We start from the raw sequence: 17,272 nt of genomic DNA on the forward strand, positions 1-17,272 counted from the left end.
AGCATAGCTGTAACACAATGGCAATAATCTTTGTCTGTTCATTCCCAACAACACAAGCAAAATATAGAAATTCATGGTTTGCAACAAATTAATTCTGCAATAAAACAATGATAATTATAAAAAATACTAAAATATCTAAGCCTAGATCCACTATTACTATTGATATATACATTAAAAGGAGAACATTCAGAACTGTTCAGTCACATGCTAACAGCTGCCTGATTATTCTTTGCAAAGTATTGCAAACGATTTAAAAAAACAGAGACAGATGAATGAATTAGGAAAATGCGGGAATATGCTGAAATGGCTAAATTGAAGCAGTATGGCATTTCTTTACTTTTATTTTTGTCAACTGTCATCTATCACTAGATGGTTTTCCTATGTATATTTTTTAACTGTACTCTGGTCCACATTCAACCAAGCTATGCCTAAATCAGATTCTGGCATTACAGGGGTTATTTACCACTTCCAGTAACTTACTACTGTTCACGTCTTCAATGTTTATTTGAAGCCTGAATTATGCAGTCTGGCTTGTTTCTCGCCTTCTTCCACACTTCCCATTTCTGAGATGCTACAATTCCCAAACTCGCTTAACACACAACACCCAGACCACCATCAATGGAAATGAAGGAAGGAATTGGCAAACTGTTTATAATACTTCAAAAAGAGTTGAAGGCCACCTATCACACCTATCCCAGGAAAACTATTAACACATTATGAAAAGGCCAAAAGAAAAGTAATCTGCCAGATAGAAAGTATGCAAACAACAGAAATTCTAATGACACCACAATAGCTATTTAGATAGAAAAAGGGCTGACTACACTGGACAAAAAACATGCCAATTCTGGATGGATAAATAAATAAATCAGAAGTGATAGCGGGATACCAATGAACCCAGTACAAAAGAACAAGGAGGCACAATTTACCATTTGCTTGTGACATTTTATACAACTATAACAATGTAACAGTTCTTACCATTAGTATTTTGCCTTCCTTCTCTTAAAATAATGTAAACTACAAAGAGCCAAAATTTCTGTGTGTCCTTTAGAAGAAAAAGTTGGGGTGACTCTTGGTTATTCCACACACTTTCTAACTCCTCAAATGTAGGCACAGTTAGGTCAGTATCTCGAATATTCTTGTAATACGTACAGGACCACCTCTTGGCATTCTCCTTAAGGTATTAGCAAAACATTTTTACATTAATGCAGATGGTTAATACCATGGTTAATACTAATTCCACATGTGCACATATAAAAACCTCCATTTCTCCAAACTGCTGAGCCAGAACAGGAAGTTTTAAAAAAGAAAACTTAGTCCACAGACTTACTTGAATGCTTTGCATGTCTAGTGTTGCCACATCTTCATTCTTCATTTGCTTATTGTTGAGCCAAAATATTCTTCTGAACACAGAAAACAACAAATGCTGCCTACATAAAGCATACGCAGCAGAAGCGATCCACCATGAACAAAGTAGCAATAATCTGTTTAGCATGTAGAAAGTCAAAGTTCAAGAAGTCTGCTCCTTGGACTCTTACATAAAATCAACAGGCCACCTTTGATAAAGTGTTTTAATAACAGTGATACCAAGAGAAGCTTTCTGTGTTCAGTGTCTTAAAGGCGCCACGATCATGTCGTCTGGCTAGCCACAATAAAAGTAATCTGTGGATGTCAGCAATTTGCAATGCACCTCTAGTCTCAATATCATATTTGGCCACTTAAAGCAGCTGAATTTGAACATTCTGTTTTCATAAGCTCCCAAGGTTTTGCTGTCTGGAACAAAGCATGTATGGGCTACCATATTCTAACCAACAAATGGAGTCTAAGATGGTTAGGTACCTAGTAAACTATTGTATAAGGGCAATGGTAACTATCACACATGGTGAAGTCATACTCCATTAGCATTACCTCTCACACAGAGGCTAGATAGGCTCCTTGGAAGAAGGTCTGAATAGAAAATGTAACACACAATTAGGTATGGCATCGGGGGGGGGGGACCATGCAATGCACCCCAATATAAGAAAGCCCATCTCAAACCATTCTTTTCTTGAAAAAGCTTTGTAAACCACACTGCTTTTACTCTCTCTCATGTTAGCTCAACCAGATATTTACACTATAAGAAATTAAACGCAAAACATTTAGGAAACAGGGATGCCTACATTGATAATATACTACTTATACAGTACTAGGAAAGCAATGCCTCTAATTGCACTCACTAACCTGGTTCACACAAAAATGGTTTGTGCTTCACTTAACACTTGAGGTTTATCTTGGGATACAAACTATTTTATTTTATTTTCTTCACTTTTTAAAAAATAGCACCATATATATGGGCTGCACTAGAGGATCCTCGTGGTCCCTTCCAACTCTACAATTCTATGATTCTATGATATATACATGTCAAGCCTTGCAATGTGCACAAGCATGTTTCCATTAAACCATAGTTCACACAGCTGTTCCCAGCAAAAACTATCCCCTTCCTCATTTCCTGCAGCTTAACTTCAGTGAGTTAGTTAACATGTATTAGCTGCTTTCCTAAGCACATATTTATCCTAGCTTAAAATTTGTGTCACACAACAGAAAACTAAATGAGATTCAAGTCATCTACTAATGAGAATGAATGATAGCCTACAGAAGAATTAAGAGCCTTAGTTCTTTATGCTGCTGTGAGGCAGAGATGGGGCATTTCCAGCCCTGCAGGACTGATTTAGTTCATTTGGCCCATGAAGCTGTTTCATCCAAGCCACACCCATGTGCCCTACACCTAATGTCATATATCTGGTGTAAAGGCAGAGCTTGCACAAAAGGGACTTTGCAGGAACCACTGATCAACAGTGCTTGTAAAGCACCTTGCGCATCACATCCCACGTGCCAACTATCAGCTGATTGTTGGGCTTTGGGAAGCCCTGCACACACATTTTTGCTGATGCGGTTTGATTTCAAACCATGTGGTTAAAAGCAGGTCATCTGACAGCACTGTGACATCGGGTGATTGACAGGTGCACAGTCCCACCTACCTGTCCAACAGAAGTGTGTGGAGATAAGGATTTGACCTGCTGACCAGATTCAGTTCCCCCCACTCTTCTTGCAAGGTATCAGATAGTGCTATGACTACATCAAATAAATTTTAATCTGCGAATCTAAATGTGCTTCTTAAGAATTTGACTATTAACTAAAACTAATAGATTCAGAAACATACGTGACATATTGGTGGGCAGACTTTTATCTAGCCTGAATCCCAGTTGAACCTTCAAAAGCAACCTATGAGTCATTATGCATATAAAACAGTTCCTTCATGTAGTATCAAGTTAACATTTTGTTCGTTAAAAAACAATTTTAAGCTAGATTTAGCCAAAGAACTTCACTCCCATTTTGTTTTAGTTGCAACCAAATGGAGTATCTTCTCTCCATCCCTCCCTCCATCTTGTTTATTTTTATTTTCTTTCCTTTTGTAGAAGAACAAAAATGCCAGATTAATAAAATGGAACAAAGAATAAAGAGTGCATCTGAGAATCAAGGATAAGTAATGAGATATGGAATCTCTCTGCTTTCAAATCCATCATTCTGATGCATATTATTTGTGACAGAAAGGGACTACCATCTGCCACTTGGTACAAGATAAAGGATGGTGCTCAACTCAGTTCCTCAAAGCCATATATTAGCATCAACAGGTTTGAACATAATTAGCAATCTTGTTGGCTCATAGCACAAATAGGACAGACCATGCCCATATTTCAAATATAGGAAGGGGTTTATCTAGCAAGTGATATAGGAACAAAAATATACTGTTTATCATAATAGGTCAATACCCTTTGAGGACCATTAAGAAAGGTTAAAGGAAGTATGATAGAGCTATGTAAGATTATGCAGAGAGAAAGACATTTTTCTCCTCTTATGCTACTAGAGCCTGTAACCTCACTTCTCACAGCGAGGGAACTGCCAGAAGGCCCTCGGCGCTGGACCTCAGTGTCTGGGCTGGACGATGAGGGTGGAGACGCTCCTTCAGGTATACTGGACCGAGGCTGTTTAGGGCTTTAAAGGTCAGCATCAACACTTTGAATTGTGCTTGGAAACATACTGGGAGCCAATGAAGATCTTTCAAGATCGGTGTTATATGGTCTCAGCAGCCGCTCCCAGTCACCAGTCTAGCTGCCACATTCTGGATTAATTGCAGTTTCTGGGTCACCTTCAAAGGTAGTCCCACATACAGCGCATTGCAGTAGTCCAAGCGGGAGATAACCAGAGCATGCACCACTCTGGTGAGACAGTCTGTGGGCAGGTAGGGTCTCAGTCTGCGTACCAGATGGAGCTGGTAGACAGCTGCCCTGGACACAGAATTAACCTGCACCCCATGGACAGCTGTGAGTCCAAAATGACTCCCATGCTGCGCACCTGGTCCTTCAGGGGCACAGTTACCCCATTCAGAATCAGGGAGTCCTCCACACCAGCCCGCCCGCTGTCCCCCAAAAACAGTACTTCTGTCTTGTCAGGATTCAACCCCAATCCGTTAGCCACCATCCATCCTCCAACCACCTCCAGACACTCACACAGGACCTTCACCGCCTTCACTGGTTCTGATTTAAAAGAGAGGTAGAGCTGGGTATCATCCACATATTGATGAACACCCAATCCAAACCCCCTGATGATCTCTCCCAGTGGCTTCATGTAGATGTTAAAAAGGATGGGGGAGAGGACGGAACCCTGAGGCACCCCACAAGTGAGAACCCAGGGGTCTGAACACTCGTTTCCCCCCCCCACCTTCTGGACACAGACAGGAGAAAGGAGCGTCCACTGTATAACAGTGCCCCCAGCGCCTCAAGACGGTCCAGAAGGATGTTATAGTCAATGGTGTCAAAAGCATGCTGGCTGGGGCTGATGGGAGGTGGAGTCCAACAACCTCAGGAGGGTCATAAGTTCCCTATTCTTGATTTATATGAAACCACTGGGAGCTGTCATCTGGGGATTTAGAGCACAGTGCTAATAGTCTGAAGAGGCTGTGCAGGTAGGGCACCAGTGTCCAGAGGGAATGATGGTTTGGTGCAGGCCAATAAACTAAAGCTGAATAAGATGGAGGTCCTGTGAATAAGGGGTTCTCTGGTCCAGGAATTAGGGAGCCTCCCCTGGATGGGAATACCTTGACACTGCTCCTTGATTCCAAACAGTCACTAGAGGCCCAGTTGGCCTCTGTGGTCAGAAGCGCATTTGCCCACCCAAAGTGGTTTCTGGACGGGAAAAGCCTGGCCTGTATTGGCTGCTTATGAGCCACTGGGCCCAAATCCAATGTATTGGCACTGGCATACAAAGTCCTGAACATCACATGGCCCAAATACTTAAAGATCACTTCCTTGAGATCTCCTGCCCCACATTCTGAGATCAGCAGGGAGGCCCTGCTTGGGTGCCTGCTAATGACAGAAACCCACAGGGCAACTGCACAAGACACAGCCTTCTCAGTGGTGACACCCCCATTATCGAATTCCCTCCCTGTCCCTGAAGCTGCATGTTTGTCCCCCTCACTGGTGGCCTTTAGGGGTCAACTAAAGACACGGTTAAGCTGGCCTTTAAGGAATTGAATGTAGGGAGGTTTTTAAAGTGTGGTGTTCTTGACTTGATTGTATTTTACTGACGCTGCATACCACCCTTTGCTCCTGATTGGAAGGAAAGATGGCATATAAAGAAAATTCACCACAACCACCAACAGAGGCCTGCTTGGGGGTGTGGGATCAGCCATGTTGACAAAAGACACATTTTAAATACACTTAATCTGAACTTGAGGGAGGCAGTCATTCAAAAGAGATATTTAAATATGTCTTAAGGATGTGTGTTTACAGTGTTACAGATTTTAGCAAGGTGCATATTTTCAAGGTAAACCTGCACTGGTAGGGGAGAGAATCTGTTTGCAAGATCATTACTACACAAGATTCATCAAAGCAAGACACAGCCTAGTGATAATCCCTCTAGTGCTTCACAGTTTATGCAATAGTCAATTAGTAAAGAGGATGAAAGACAGAGGATCTTTGCAAATAGGTCACTGCCTATATTTGTAATTATTAACCCAACTTGCTACTTATAGCAACTTCTCTATAAATGATACATTAGATACAAAGTATGGGAACCATTTAAATCAGACATGAACTTCCTGTACATAACATACAAAGATTACACTGAGCACATTCACACAGATTTTAAAAGTTAATGAGCATATGTCACCATAACAGTTCTACTCAAAGCAAGCACATATTTTAAAAAGGGAGACTAGAGCATTCCAAGTGCAACAGTGCCCAGAGTTCTCCCTTAAGACCTCTGCACCATCCCTACGGATAAGGACAGGTGGCCACAAATCCAAAAGCCCATCCTCTGGCGCGAAGCATGTCCAGAAGTTAATTTTCCCTCCCCTAAGATCTCGCACACTGCAGTTTGAAGAAAGAATTTCATTGTTACCTATTGTGTTATAATTTTTTATTTATTTCAACAATGTATATACCACTTAATTACGGTTGTCTCTTAGCAATGTACAGGAGACCCAATACAAAAAGCCTAAAAATGAGTTAACGGTTAATAAAATCAGAATTCAGTTTAAAATAACTGGAATAAATTCAGAAGCCCCGTAAGTTTAACAGGGAAAGGAGCTCCTTGTGGATATGAGCCATGCATCTCTAAGCCATGGGAGGCCACTAACAGTGACTCCCCCGAAGACCTCATTGATTGGGCAGGGATATAAAGGATCTAGTGGCTAGTCTCCAAGGTATCCTAGACCCAAGCAGATACAAGGATCTTGAACCTAGTATATGGGGAATCAGTGCATGCTTTTGATCACTGCAGGTATCTGCTGGCAATCATTGGTCCTCATCAACAGTCCAGCTGTAGCATTTTGCACCAACTGGAGCTGTCAGACCATAGCTCAACATAGAGCACACTGCAATAATGGAATCTTGAGATGGCCAATGCATAAATCACTGTGAGCACACTACTGATTTCCAAGAATGGCTACAGCTGGTTTACTAGCTTCAGAGACAAAGAGCATAACCCCATCCATGAGAGAAAACTAGCCAATTGCATAGACATGGGAACAACCAAACCACAGTGCCTCCATATTCCCATGGTTCAAGCACAATTTACTGGTCCATTTCACCACTGCACCCAGACAGTGGTTCAGATCATGCACATCCTCTGCTGCCACTGATGTTGTAAAGAAGCAGAACTGTGTGCCGTCAGCATACTGATGACCCTTTCTCCCCCCAAAAAAACTTTGAATGACCACATCCAGAGGCTGCATACAAGTATTAAACAGCACTAGAGACAAGATTGTACTAAGAAACATCATAGCTGAAATACAGTCTCCCAATGCTATTCACTAGATACAACCCTATAGGGAGGACAGGAACCACTGTCCAACAGCGCCTCCAATACCCATTTCACAGAGCTTGCCAAACAGAATACCATGGTCAATGATCGCAAAAGCCACAGAGAGATCAAGAAAAAAGAAGCAGAGTCCCACACCTCATCCCACTCTTAATAATAATAATAATGTTGTTATTTATACCCTGCCCATCTGACTGAGTTTCCCCAGCCACTCTGGGCAGCTTACAGAATATATAAAACATAACAAAGCATCAAACATTAAAAACTCCCCAATACAAGGCTGCCTTCAGATGTTTTCTAAAAGTTATGTAGTTCTTAATATAGTTTATTCATCAGGACAGCCAATGCTGATTCAGTCCCAAACTGTGCCTAAACCCAGCCTGATATGGATCTAGATAATCTGCATTCTCCAGGAACTCCTGCAACTGCACAACCACTACTCTCTCTATCCCCTTACCCCAAAATTGGGTATTTGCAACCAGGCAGTAGTTGTTATAAACCAGGGATCAGCAACCTTTTTCAGCCGTGGGCCGGTTCACCGTCCCTCAGACCATGTGGTGGGCCAGACTATATTGGGGGGGGGGGGAAATGAATGAATTCCTATGCCCCAAAAAATAACCCAGAGATGCATTTTAAATAAAAGCACACATTCTACTCAAGTAAAAACACTAGGCAGGCCATACAAATAACCCAGAGATCCATTTTAAAGAAAAGGACACATTCTACTCATGTAAAAACACACCGTGGGCTGGACTGAAAAGGCGATTGGGCCGCATCCGGCCCACGGGCCTGAGGTTGCCTACCCCTGTTACAAACCATAGGACTCAGGGTGGGCTTCTTCAGGAGTGAACACACTTCCACACCTGTTTAAGAGCAGAATGCACCACTCTGTCACGTAAAGACACATTCACCACATCCCGGACCTATCTAATCAACACCCTTCCCCCCAACTGGCTTTCATCAAACATGATAGGCATGAGGCAAGAAGGCAGGAAGCTGATTGCATTATTGTGAGAGTCCTATCCACATCATCAGGCCAGATAAACCAAAATTTGTCCTACAGAGATTTAACATTGGTTATATGGCCACGTGACCTGGAAGCTATACGCCGGCTCCCTCGGCCAATAATGCGAGATGAGCGCGCAACCCCAGAGTCGGTCACGACTGGACCTAATGGTCAGGGGTCCCTTTACCTTTATATATACTGTATATTCAAATAAGGAGCCACCTAACAGTCACCTCACACTTTCCTTCCCCAAATTAAGCACTGCTTGCTTCAATGTACAGGTTACATGAATTCATGGTTAAGCAAACTAGATTTAGATTATTTAATAATTTGACAATTAACAACAATTGGCAAAATTCTTGCTTTCAGAACATCACGAAACATTGGTCACTTTTAATTCCTATATGAAGATAGGGCACTGATGCAGAAAATAATCTTACCAAAGTTCAGATGAGACTGTGTGGCAGAAAAGTCTTCAAAATGCATAGTGTTTATTAGGGATCCCCTATGCAGCTGTGGAACTGAGACCAAAAGAAAGCAACTGTGCCCACAATCAGAAAACAAGGCTGTTGCAATTAATCCCACCACGCACAACAGCAAGTAAGTAGAGGCAGCTCATACACATCCTTCCCACAGAAATACAGATAGCTGCCGACAGCCACAATAAGGGCAGTTCCATTGGAACCTAAGCTCACATAACAGAGTGAAATGAGAATACATCCTGTGGTGCTACCATTCACTGAAAGAGGAGAAAGGAAACATAGTCACTTTTTTAAAACACTGAATCTAGTATCACTTATTTTATTGAAGCTTGTGTATGCTGCCATTGGGTATTCTACGTTTACAGTGAGAATCTAACACAGATCATGCAAAATCAGGAACAGAAGGCATGCATATGCCCTGCTGCACAACTTATTTAATTAAAATTCAATCCCATCCCCCCCAGTAAAACTGATAGGAGGCTTCTCATAGGTTCAAACAAAGAAAACTGGAATGTATTCCTACAACCCACAATGAGCTGTTGCAGACTCTCTTATGTACAACAAACACAAACGTCTTTTATTTTCTAAAATGCATTTATACAGACTTTAAAATGTGCAAGACACAGACCGCAAACCCTGTTAAAAGTAGGATCCAATGAAGAAAGAACGCTCTTCGGCCTCCACATAAACTGGCATAAAGACAATCAACATCTCACATTCACTGTATAGTGCTAACACTTACTTAGCTTAACACTTGTTTTCAAGGTAACCATACGCAGCCTGGAACTTCATGTTCTGGCAACAAACAGTCATAAGAACAGCTTGCAAAGACCTTAATTTCTACCCAGCTTATTTCTGCCAAACAATGGTCACTATTGAAAGATTTAGAAAAAGCAGGAGGGTAGTTCAGTAAAAATCTAGCAGGCATTTAAATCTCTAGATCTGCTTGATCTAGAGGAAACAAGTTTGCTTGTTCTTATTCTGATCTACTAGCGTGAATTTTCCTTTCCATTTTCAGTTCCAAGTTCAGACTTTCATTTAATGGTTCTGGTTTTCCTCAGGGTTGAAGTTCAGTCCAGTTTTGGTGTAATTTGATTTCCTGAACCTAAACTCCCCCAATCATAATTTTAATGTACTTTGCTGAAGTTACAAACTGAAGAATCACATTATTACAATATTTATAGTTTACTACATTCTGCAGGGCAAAGAACCAGGATATAGGGTGTCTTACTTGCTTTTTAAAATAATGTTGATGTCTAATTGCTATGACAGCTTTTCACCACTCATGGCTATGTTGAAAGTAACATAGCTTGTGGGCATCATACCTAGATAAAATATTACACCCATTTTATAATGTTACAGTTTTAAATTTCTAAGACTATTGTCTAAGACTGTGACAGATCTGTTTCTTGCCTAGTGAGAATGAGAGAGAGCATTCTGAGGCTAGACGGTCCCCCAGCCCCCAAGCAGCAAGGATAGATAGCTGACACCTGAGTGCTCAGTAGTAAAATTACCAGTAGGTCCAAGAGCCTTATCCAGACTGGCTCTACAAGTGAGTGTTATTCAAGAAGAACTGCTTGCCATACTTTGTTTGACCTGTTTGCACTTTTCATTTCTTACATACTGTATTGCATATAACAGGTCTTCTTGAATTGCATTAAGTCAGTCCACAGGGAGCTGGTGGTTTTCATAAAGGACATCTGTAGAACTCCTGCATTCTGATTATAAGTTTTATCAAACTTGTTCAATACAGTTTCCCTAGTGCTTCTATCTCGAAATACCAACATCAGCCAAAGTCACTAAAAAAAATGCTGATGAGAGCAATTGGGGAAGCTCCTGGATTCAACACTGTCACTGGATTCTCAGGCACCTTCAGTGACTAGGAGTGCCTTTTCTCAGCTCCAGCTGGTTCACCAGCTACAGCCCTATTTGGATAGAGATAACTTGGCCACTATGTTCCATGCTTTGATAACTTCCAGATTGGATTGCTTTAATGCACTCTATGTGGGGATTCCCTTGAAGGTGACTCAGAAACTTCAATCGGTCTGGGGTTTCACTGTTTTAAAATAGCTACACCGGTTGCCAGTTTGTTTCTGGGACCAAGTCAATGTGCTCACATTAGTGTTTAAAGCAGGGGTCGGCAAACTACAGCCCACTGGGCTTGTAAATCCGGCCCACAGACCCTGCTGCCCGCTCAGTCAGTCCCCACGCTAAACCAGCGCGGCGCAGAGGCCTCGCCATGCGGGGACTAACTTCCACAATGCTGCCACAGCTTCACCCCTTCCTTCCCACTGAGGCGGCCGCGTATGGTCAAGAGCTGAGCGGGAGGAAGCGGCGGTGGCGGTGAGGCTGCCTCCGCTGCCCAGGCCAGCGGCTTGGGCTCTGCACCCCGCGGACCCCTGGCCAAGGCAGAAGATGACGATGACGCTGCAGAAGATGAGGCAGTGGCAGCAGCTGTGGCGTGAGTGGCAGCAGCGGGGTCCTTTCGGGAGGGGGGGTCCTTTCGGGAGAGGGTTGGTCCGGCCCCCCACAAGGTCTGAGGAACAGTTTGCTGACCCAATTTAAAGTCTTAAATGACAGGCCCCAACTAACCGAAACACAACCTCCTTCTCTACAGACCCTCTGGAGTGCTGAGATGGGCAGAGGGTAGTTTCTCCACCCTTGGAAGCTCAGGGGGTAGAAGCCTGGGAGACGGCGTTCTCTGTGGCAGCCCAAAGCTGTGAAACTCCCGCCCCACAGAGGCACATCTTGCAACTTCATTACACAGCTGGCAAATGTTGAAGATTAATCTCTTTACCCTAGCTTTTGACACTTGAGGTGTATATTTTGAGAGCACCCCTTATTTTTGAGGTTTTAAGTTGTATTAATATTGTGTTTTTAATATTGTTTTTTTTAAAAAAATGTGAAAGTGGTACATGTGATGGTTGTCAGCTAATTTGGATTAATTACATAATAAGTGCTATGAAGATTATGTTCACTGTTCAGGGCATATCAATTTATCAACACCCTCGTAGGTAATTATCAACTCAAGGAGTATCAATCATCACTGATGGCTGCTACATCAAAAAATAACAAGGATGACCTGAAACAGCTAGCATCCATTGCATGCATCTGTAGTACAGTTTAGTAGTACAGCTCAGGGACTCCTAAAAATAAGCTGATAAGAACTACCAAAACCTCTGTGAATAAAAATGGTATGTCTAACCCAGTGTCAAGCACTGACCACCCAGATGTGCTACAGAATATGAAAAGCTTTCCACGCTATTGGCCATTTGAAATTTCTATCAATTTAATAAGAAGTTCTGCAAGAGGATACCTACGTTGACCATAACAGGCTAAACTGATCCAATCCTTTCCATCATCCTTCTCATGCTTAATGAACCCTTCAAAGAAGGGTTAATTTATGAGAAATGGCAATCAATGGATAACTGCACAAAAACAAACCACCAGGTGGGTGTCACCAGAGAAATATTAAGTATTCTCTCACTATTCTAACACACAGTAGCTGAATGAGCTTAGTTCTTATACATTTAGTATAAAAACTTTGTGTACATAAACAAGCTTCTTGCTAAATTGTTACTTCATACTTTTTTAAAATACACAAAATAGTTCAAATTTGACTGTGATGCATCTCATCTTACCTGTACTTGTTCTGTGGAACTGCTACTGAGTTCATCTCCAGATTCTGAATCCTGATGGATTTTCTCTGAGCCTTCTCCTGCAGAATCACAGGACTGTTCTTGCAAAAAGCTGGTCTTTTCTGTCTCCACGCATTCAGAACAAGAAAAATGGGACACAGAGAATGTTCTGTTCTGATTGGAAACTTTAGGAAACTGAAATTCATTCAATTTCCCATTATTCTGGGAAAGGTCCAAGCTCAGGCCAAAATTCTGACCTGGGCTAATGTTTGGTCCCAAATTCTGATTGGCATCCCGAACTGTGCTAGACACTTGAACTGGAGAAGATTTCCCAAAACTAGAAAGCTCCGGAGACTTATTGACATTTTCTGTTGACCTCTGTAACCCATGCATAAGTTTTAAAGAGCTGTTTGGCAGCCCACCCAATTGCTTAATAGGTGGCATTAGTGCTTTGCGAGTTACTTCTTTCACATACTGTGCTGGCACATAGAATGGCTTTGAATTTTCATCCCTCTTGACTTGCCACCAGTCATCATTCGTCTTTTTCACTAAAATGTATCTCTCCCCTTGTTTAATCACAATCCTTTTGTCTTTTGCTTCATATTCATAGTCATATTCAACTTCAATGTATAATGGACCTGAAAGAATCTTTCCACTCTTGTCGGCCATCTCTTGGAAGAAACTGTATTCACCTTTCTACGTGAAAGGTAAGCCACATTATGGTCTTTCTTTCCCCCTGTAAGGGAAAAAAAATGTTATTACCACAAAGGAGTTTCAGCTGCAGGCTGTTTATTGACTAGTCTCATATTTGGGATGAACTGGCTAACCAAATCTTTCGCAAAGTTTTTTCTCTCAGAGTTTTTTCTCTCATAACTAGAAATTTCCCCAGAAACTTTTCTGAAATGTTTCCCCTTCCCTAATTGGCTTACATTTAGGCAAACAAAAGCTGTTTTTTTTAAAGTTTCACATATAAATATCTGAAAAGTTTTCCCAAATTGTCAGAATTAGTTGAAACTGAAATATTGGATTGAGGGAATTCAATAAAATGCCATTCGTGTGGTGTGCTATATCCCAATATCTTCAATGCTTTAGACCAGGCATCCCATCCCCAAACTTCGGCCCTCCAGATGTTTTGGACTACAATCCCCATCATCCCTGACCACTGGTCCTGTTAGCTAGGGATCATGGGAGTTGTAGGCCAAAACATCTGGAGGGTCGCAGTTTGGGGATGCCTGCTTTAGACACTGAATATCTCCACATATTTTAGTACATGACAGCAACAACAACAACAAGCACATTAACCTAGGATTCATTTTAAGAAAAATTCAGGGTACTGAAAACTCTGATCATGGATGAATAGCAGTGTACATAAATATAAGTGCTTTCTAGGCATAACCATATGAAAAATGTTATCTCCAACTTTAAGTGGGAGCATCCTGATGACTAGGTGTGCTTTGATGTTGTTCACAGGTGGCAACCATTTTGTGCATGTTCAATTGATGCACAACCACTGACACATCATTTTCAACCCCAGAAGAGGGTGGAATGGGAGGGCTTTCATGAGACCGCTGATGTGCGCAATGACCCAAAACACAACCCCGCACTAATGGGAAGTTGCCCGTACTGTAATTCTATTAATGTATTCTGATTGTATTTGCAAAAGGATTCATATCCTGAAAAGTGGAATAAATAAAATATAACAATTTCCATTTTCAGATATATCACACCCACTTACCATTTTTTCTTGAGCTACTATGTCTCCATTACTACCATGAAATTAATACGTAAATATTCTGCTAAAGTGGTATACAAGAGAGTTTTTTTGCCCACAAGTTGCATAGGTGTAAGATAGTACGTTAAACATTAATAACTTTTTCTGGACCCTCATATCTGTTCGGCCCTTGCTCTTTGCCTGTTACTAAGCCTATTGTTTCAGTTACTTAGCAAAATGGATCAGGTCTTTTTTTAGTTCAAGGCAATCCTATGATTACGTAGAGGATTTATTTCGTTCAGGTATTATTAAACCTTGTGGGGAATAAAAGAATGGTTTCACTTAATTTGGCTCCCATATTCTGCTCAGATATCCCTTTAGTATCACTTCTCCCGAGTTCTGTAGTGCCATCAAATTAATAAATCACAAATCATTACCAAACATCTTGGAAAGTGTTCCCTTCAAGTTCTGTTACCTAATCTTATGAACCATAGAGGTCAAGATACTGTTAATAAGAATGTACCGTATATTCCGGCGTATAAGACGACTGGGCATATAAGACGACCCCCAACTTTTCCAGTTAAAATATAGAGTTTGGGATATACTCGCCATATAAGAAATATAACCCGGCGTATAAGATAACCCCCAACTTTTGAGAAGATTTTCCTGGGTTACAAATTAGTCTTATATGCAGGAATACACAGTATACTCTGCAGGAATACACAGTATACTCTTTAAGCATGATTCCCACATTTTAATAAAACAGCTTTGCCAAGGTCACATTGAAGATATTTCAGCTGTTACATATACCGTGTTTCTCATATTATAAGACACGTCTTATATTTATTTTTTCCTCAAAAAAACACACTATGGCTTATTTTCAAGGGATGTCTTATTTTTTTTCCTCCTCCTCCTGCCGCGGGTGGCATTGCTGCTGCCCCTATCACTATGTCTTATTTTCGGGGTATGGCTTATATTCCTTGAATGCTTAAAAATCCTGCTATGGCTTATTTTATGGGCATGTCTTAAAATATGAGAAACAGGGTATTTATTTTAGTGTAGGGTTTCTTCCCTCTTAAATTCCTTGAGTCTTTAAAGTGGGATAGAAAAAGAAACCAGCTTAAACATTTAACATCTAAAGGGGATTGTTTCTGTTCGAACAAAACAACAAAGATTAATCCTTGATTAGGCAACAGACACTGATAATTCACAATGAAGGAAATTATTTCGATAATTCCAAAGTCATACACTGTAATTCTTCTCATGCACTGTAATTCATTTCCTCCCCAGTTTAAAATAAAGCAGTCAGTACTGTACTGTCATCTGAACTGGCAAGATATGGCTTGCACTTGCCCTCCTGAAAATCAAAATTGTAAACCAAATTGTCATCCTAGCTTCCATACTTGGTTGGTTTGGCAAACGCAACCACAGTCTGATGGAACAAACAACTATGGTTTGCCACAAACCAGGAAGTAATTCCAACATGTAAGGTGAGGAAACGGAGGTATCCAAGCCTAAGTATCCTTCCAGGGTCATTTATGTACCCATAGTTCTTAGTGAGCTGGTTCAGAAATAACACCATTAGAAGTAGACAAAGGTTTTCTGCATGCTTACAGAAGGGAACCACATCAAGTCAGCTCTAGACACACAGGTTGTTGTTGTTGTTCCCAGAATAGAGATGTACATTTGAATGTGGATATCTGCATATATTATTAAGGACCTCCTGGGCCCTTATTTCCCAGCTTAATCATCCATGTTAGAGGCCCAACTGCCTTAACTAGAAGTTTGCTATTTAGTGTTCTCTGTCTCAGGCTATGGAACACTCAGCATCAGTATTAGTATCAAACTTTAGTTCGGTCACTGACCAGCATAAGATACAACATACGGATAAACAGAACACATAAGACTTAAAACAGGTAAGGAGTAAAAACTAGCAATTTAAAGCTGATTATATCACACATTCTTAAAAAGATGGAAAAAGCGACAAACAGTTAAAAGCGACTATAAGGGAGGGAGTGTGAAGGAGCACACGTCTTGCATTTGGGCCTAGTTTGTGGCACAAGCCATCCTTTGATGGAACACTCTTCCAGCAGAGATTTCACAGGCAGTGTCAGGTGTCTCTTGAATACCTTTTAATGCTGATAGGCCTATGTAACTGTTTAAAACTTTTTGCAACTATAAGTCACTTTACTTTTTCTTTAAAATATCTTCATGTTTAAGAAGCCAATTGTAATGTGTAGAACAAATGAAAGAAAATACATGTGGAGTAAGGGAAATTCTTCAGCTCCAGCGCAATGCATCTTAAGGATCTTGTTGGACTGAGACCAAAATTTGTAAATGAAGAGGGAATAGAAAAGTCAGCTCCAGAAATAAAACATCTGTGCCCTATTAAAACTACAAGAGAAAGACTGAAACTTTCTAGAATACTGCCACCAATAATTAGTGTTTTATCCACTTTTTGCTTCTATAAAAAATTTCTTCCTGTCACTTTAATTTCCTACATAATCATCACAAGAGAATGAAGTACTACAACTGGGGAATAAAATCCATCTACCTAACTAGCTGAAATAATCTATTTATGCTGGAATAACCAAGTGAAGTGTTTTTTTAAATCTGTATTCTGTTCATATGTTGAGCAGCAGCTCTAATTTCACAAAATCCATCTCTCAAATGCCGTTTTATCAAAAGCCTCATTCCCCCACCCCTTTTTAAGCACTTAAGTGAGCATCACCTGCTGTAGCCAACCACGGACAACCAGACTTGTGAGGGGGTAGAATAAAAATGAAGAGGGATCCATCATTAGCATTATGAGAATACTGTACTAAGGCTTCAATACTAACTTAATGGCTGCATTTGTATATCAAGCTAAACCAGGGGTAGTTAATGTGGTGCCCTACAGACAGAGGGACCCAGGTGGCGCTGTGGTTAAACCACAGAGCCTAGGGCTTGCCGATCAGAAGGTTGGCGGTTCGAATCCCTGTGACGGGGTGAGCTCCCGTTGCTTGGTCCCAGCTCCTGCCAACCTAGCAGTTCGAAAGCACGTCAAAATGCAAGTAGATAAATAGGAACCGCTACAGCG

General features: G+C 41.1%; 1 protein-coding gene across 10 annotated transcripts in view; it reads right to left on the reverse strand.

The window, feature by feature from the left end:
* ARHGAP12 (Rho GTPase activating protein 12) overlaps positions 1 to 17,272 on the reverse strand; it is a 67,549-nt gene that overhangs the window by 46,530 nt on the left and 3,747 nt on the right. For all 10 annotated transcript variants that reach the window (XM_088654070.1, XM_088654069.1, XM_035128862.3 and 7 more), the window contains exon 2: positions 12,486 to 13,218. In XM_088654070.1, the coding sequence (XP_088510196.1) occupies positions 12,486 to 13,151 (666 nt within the window). In that variant the 5' untranslated portion in view covers positions 13,152 to 13,218. The remainder of the gene's footprint in view (positions 1 to 12,485; positions 13,219 to 17,272) is intronic.

Source organism: Zootoca vivipara, chromosome 11 (genome assembly GCF_965207765.1).
Source record: "Zootoca vivipara chromosome 11, rZooViv2.hap1.1, whole genome shotgun sequence".
Lineage (NCBI taxonomy): Eukaryota > Metazoa > Chordata > Lepidosauria > Squamata > Lacertidae > Zootoca > Zootoca vivipara.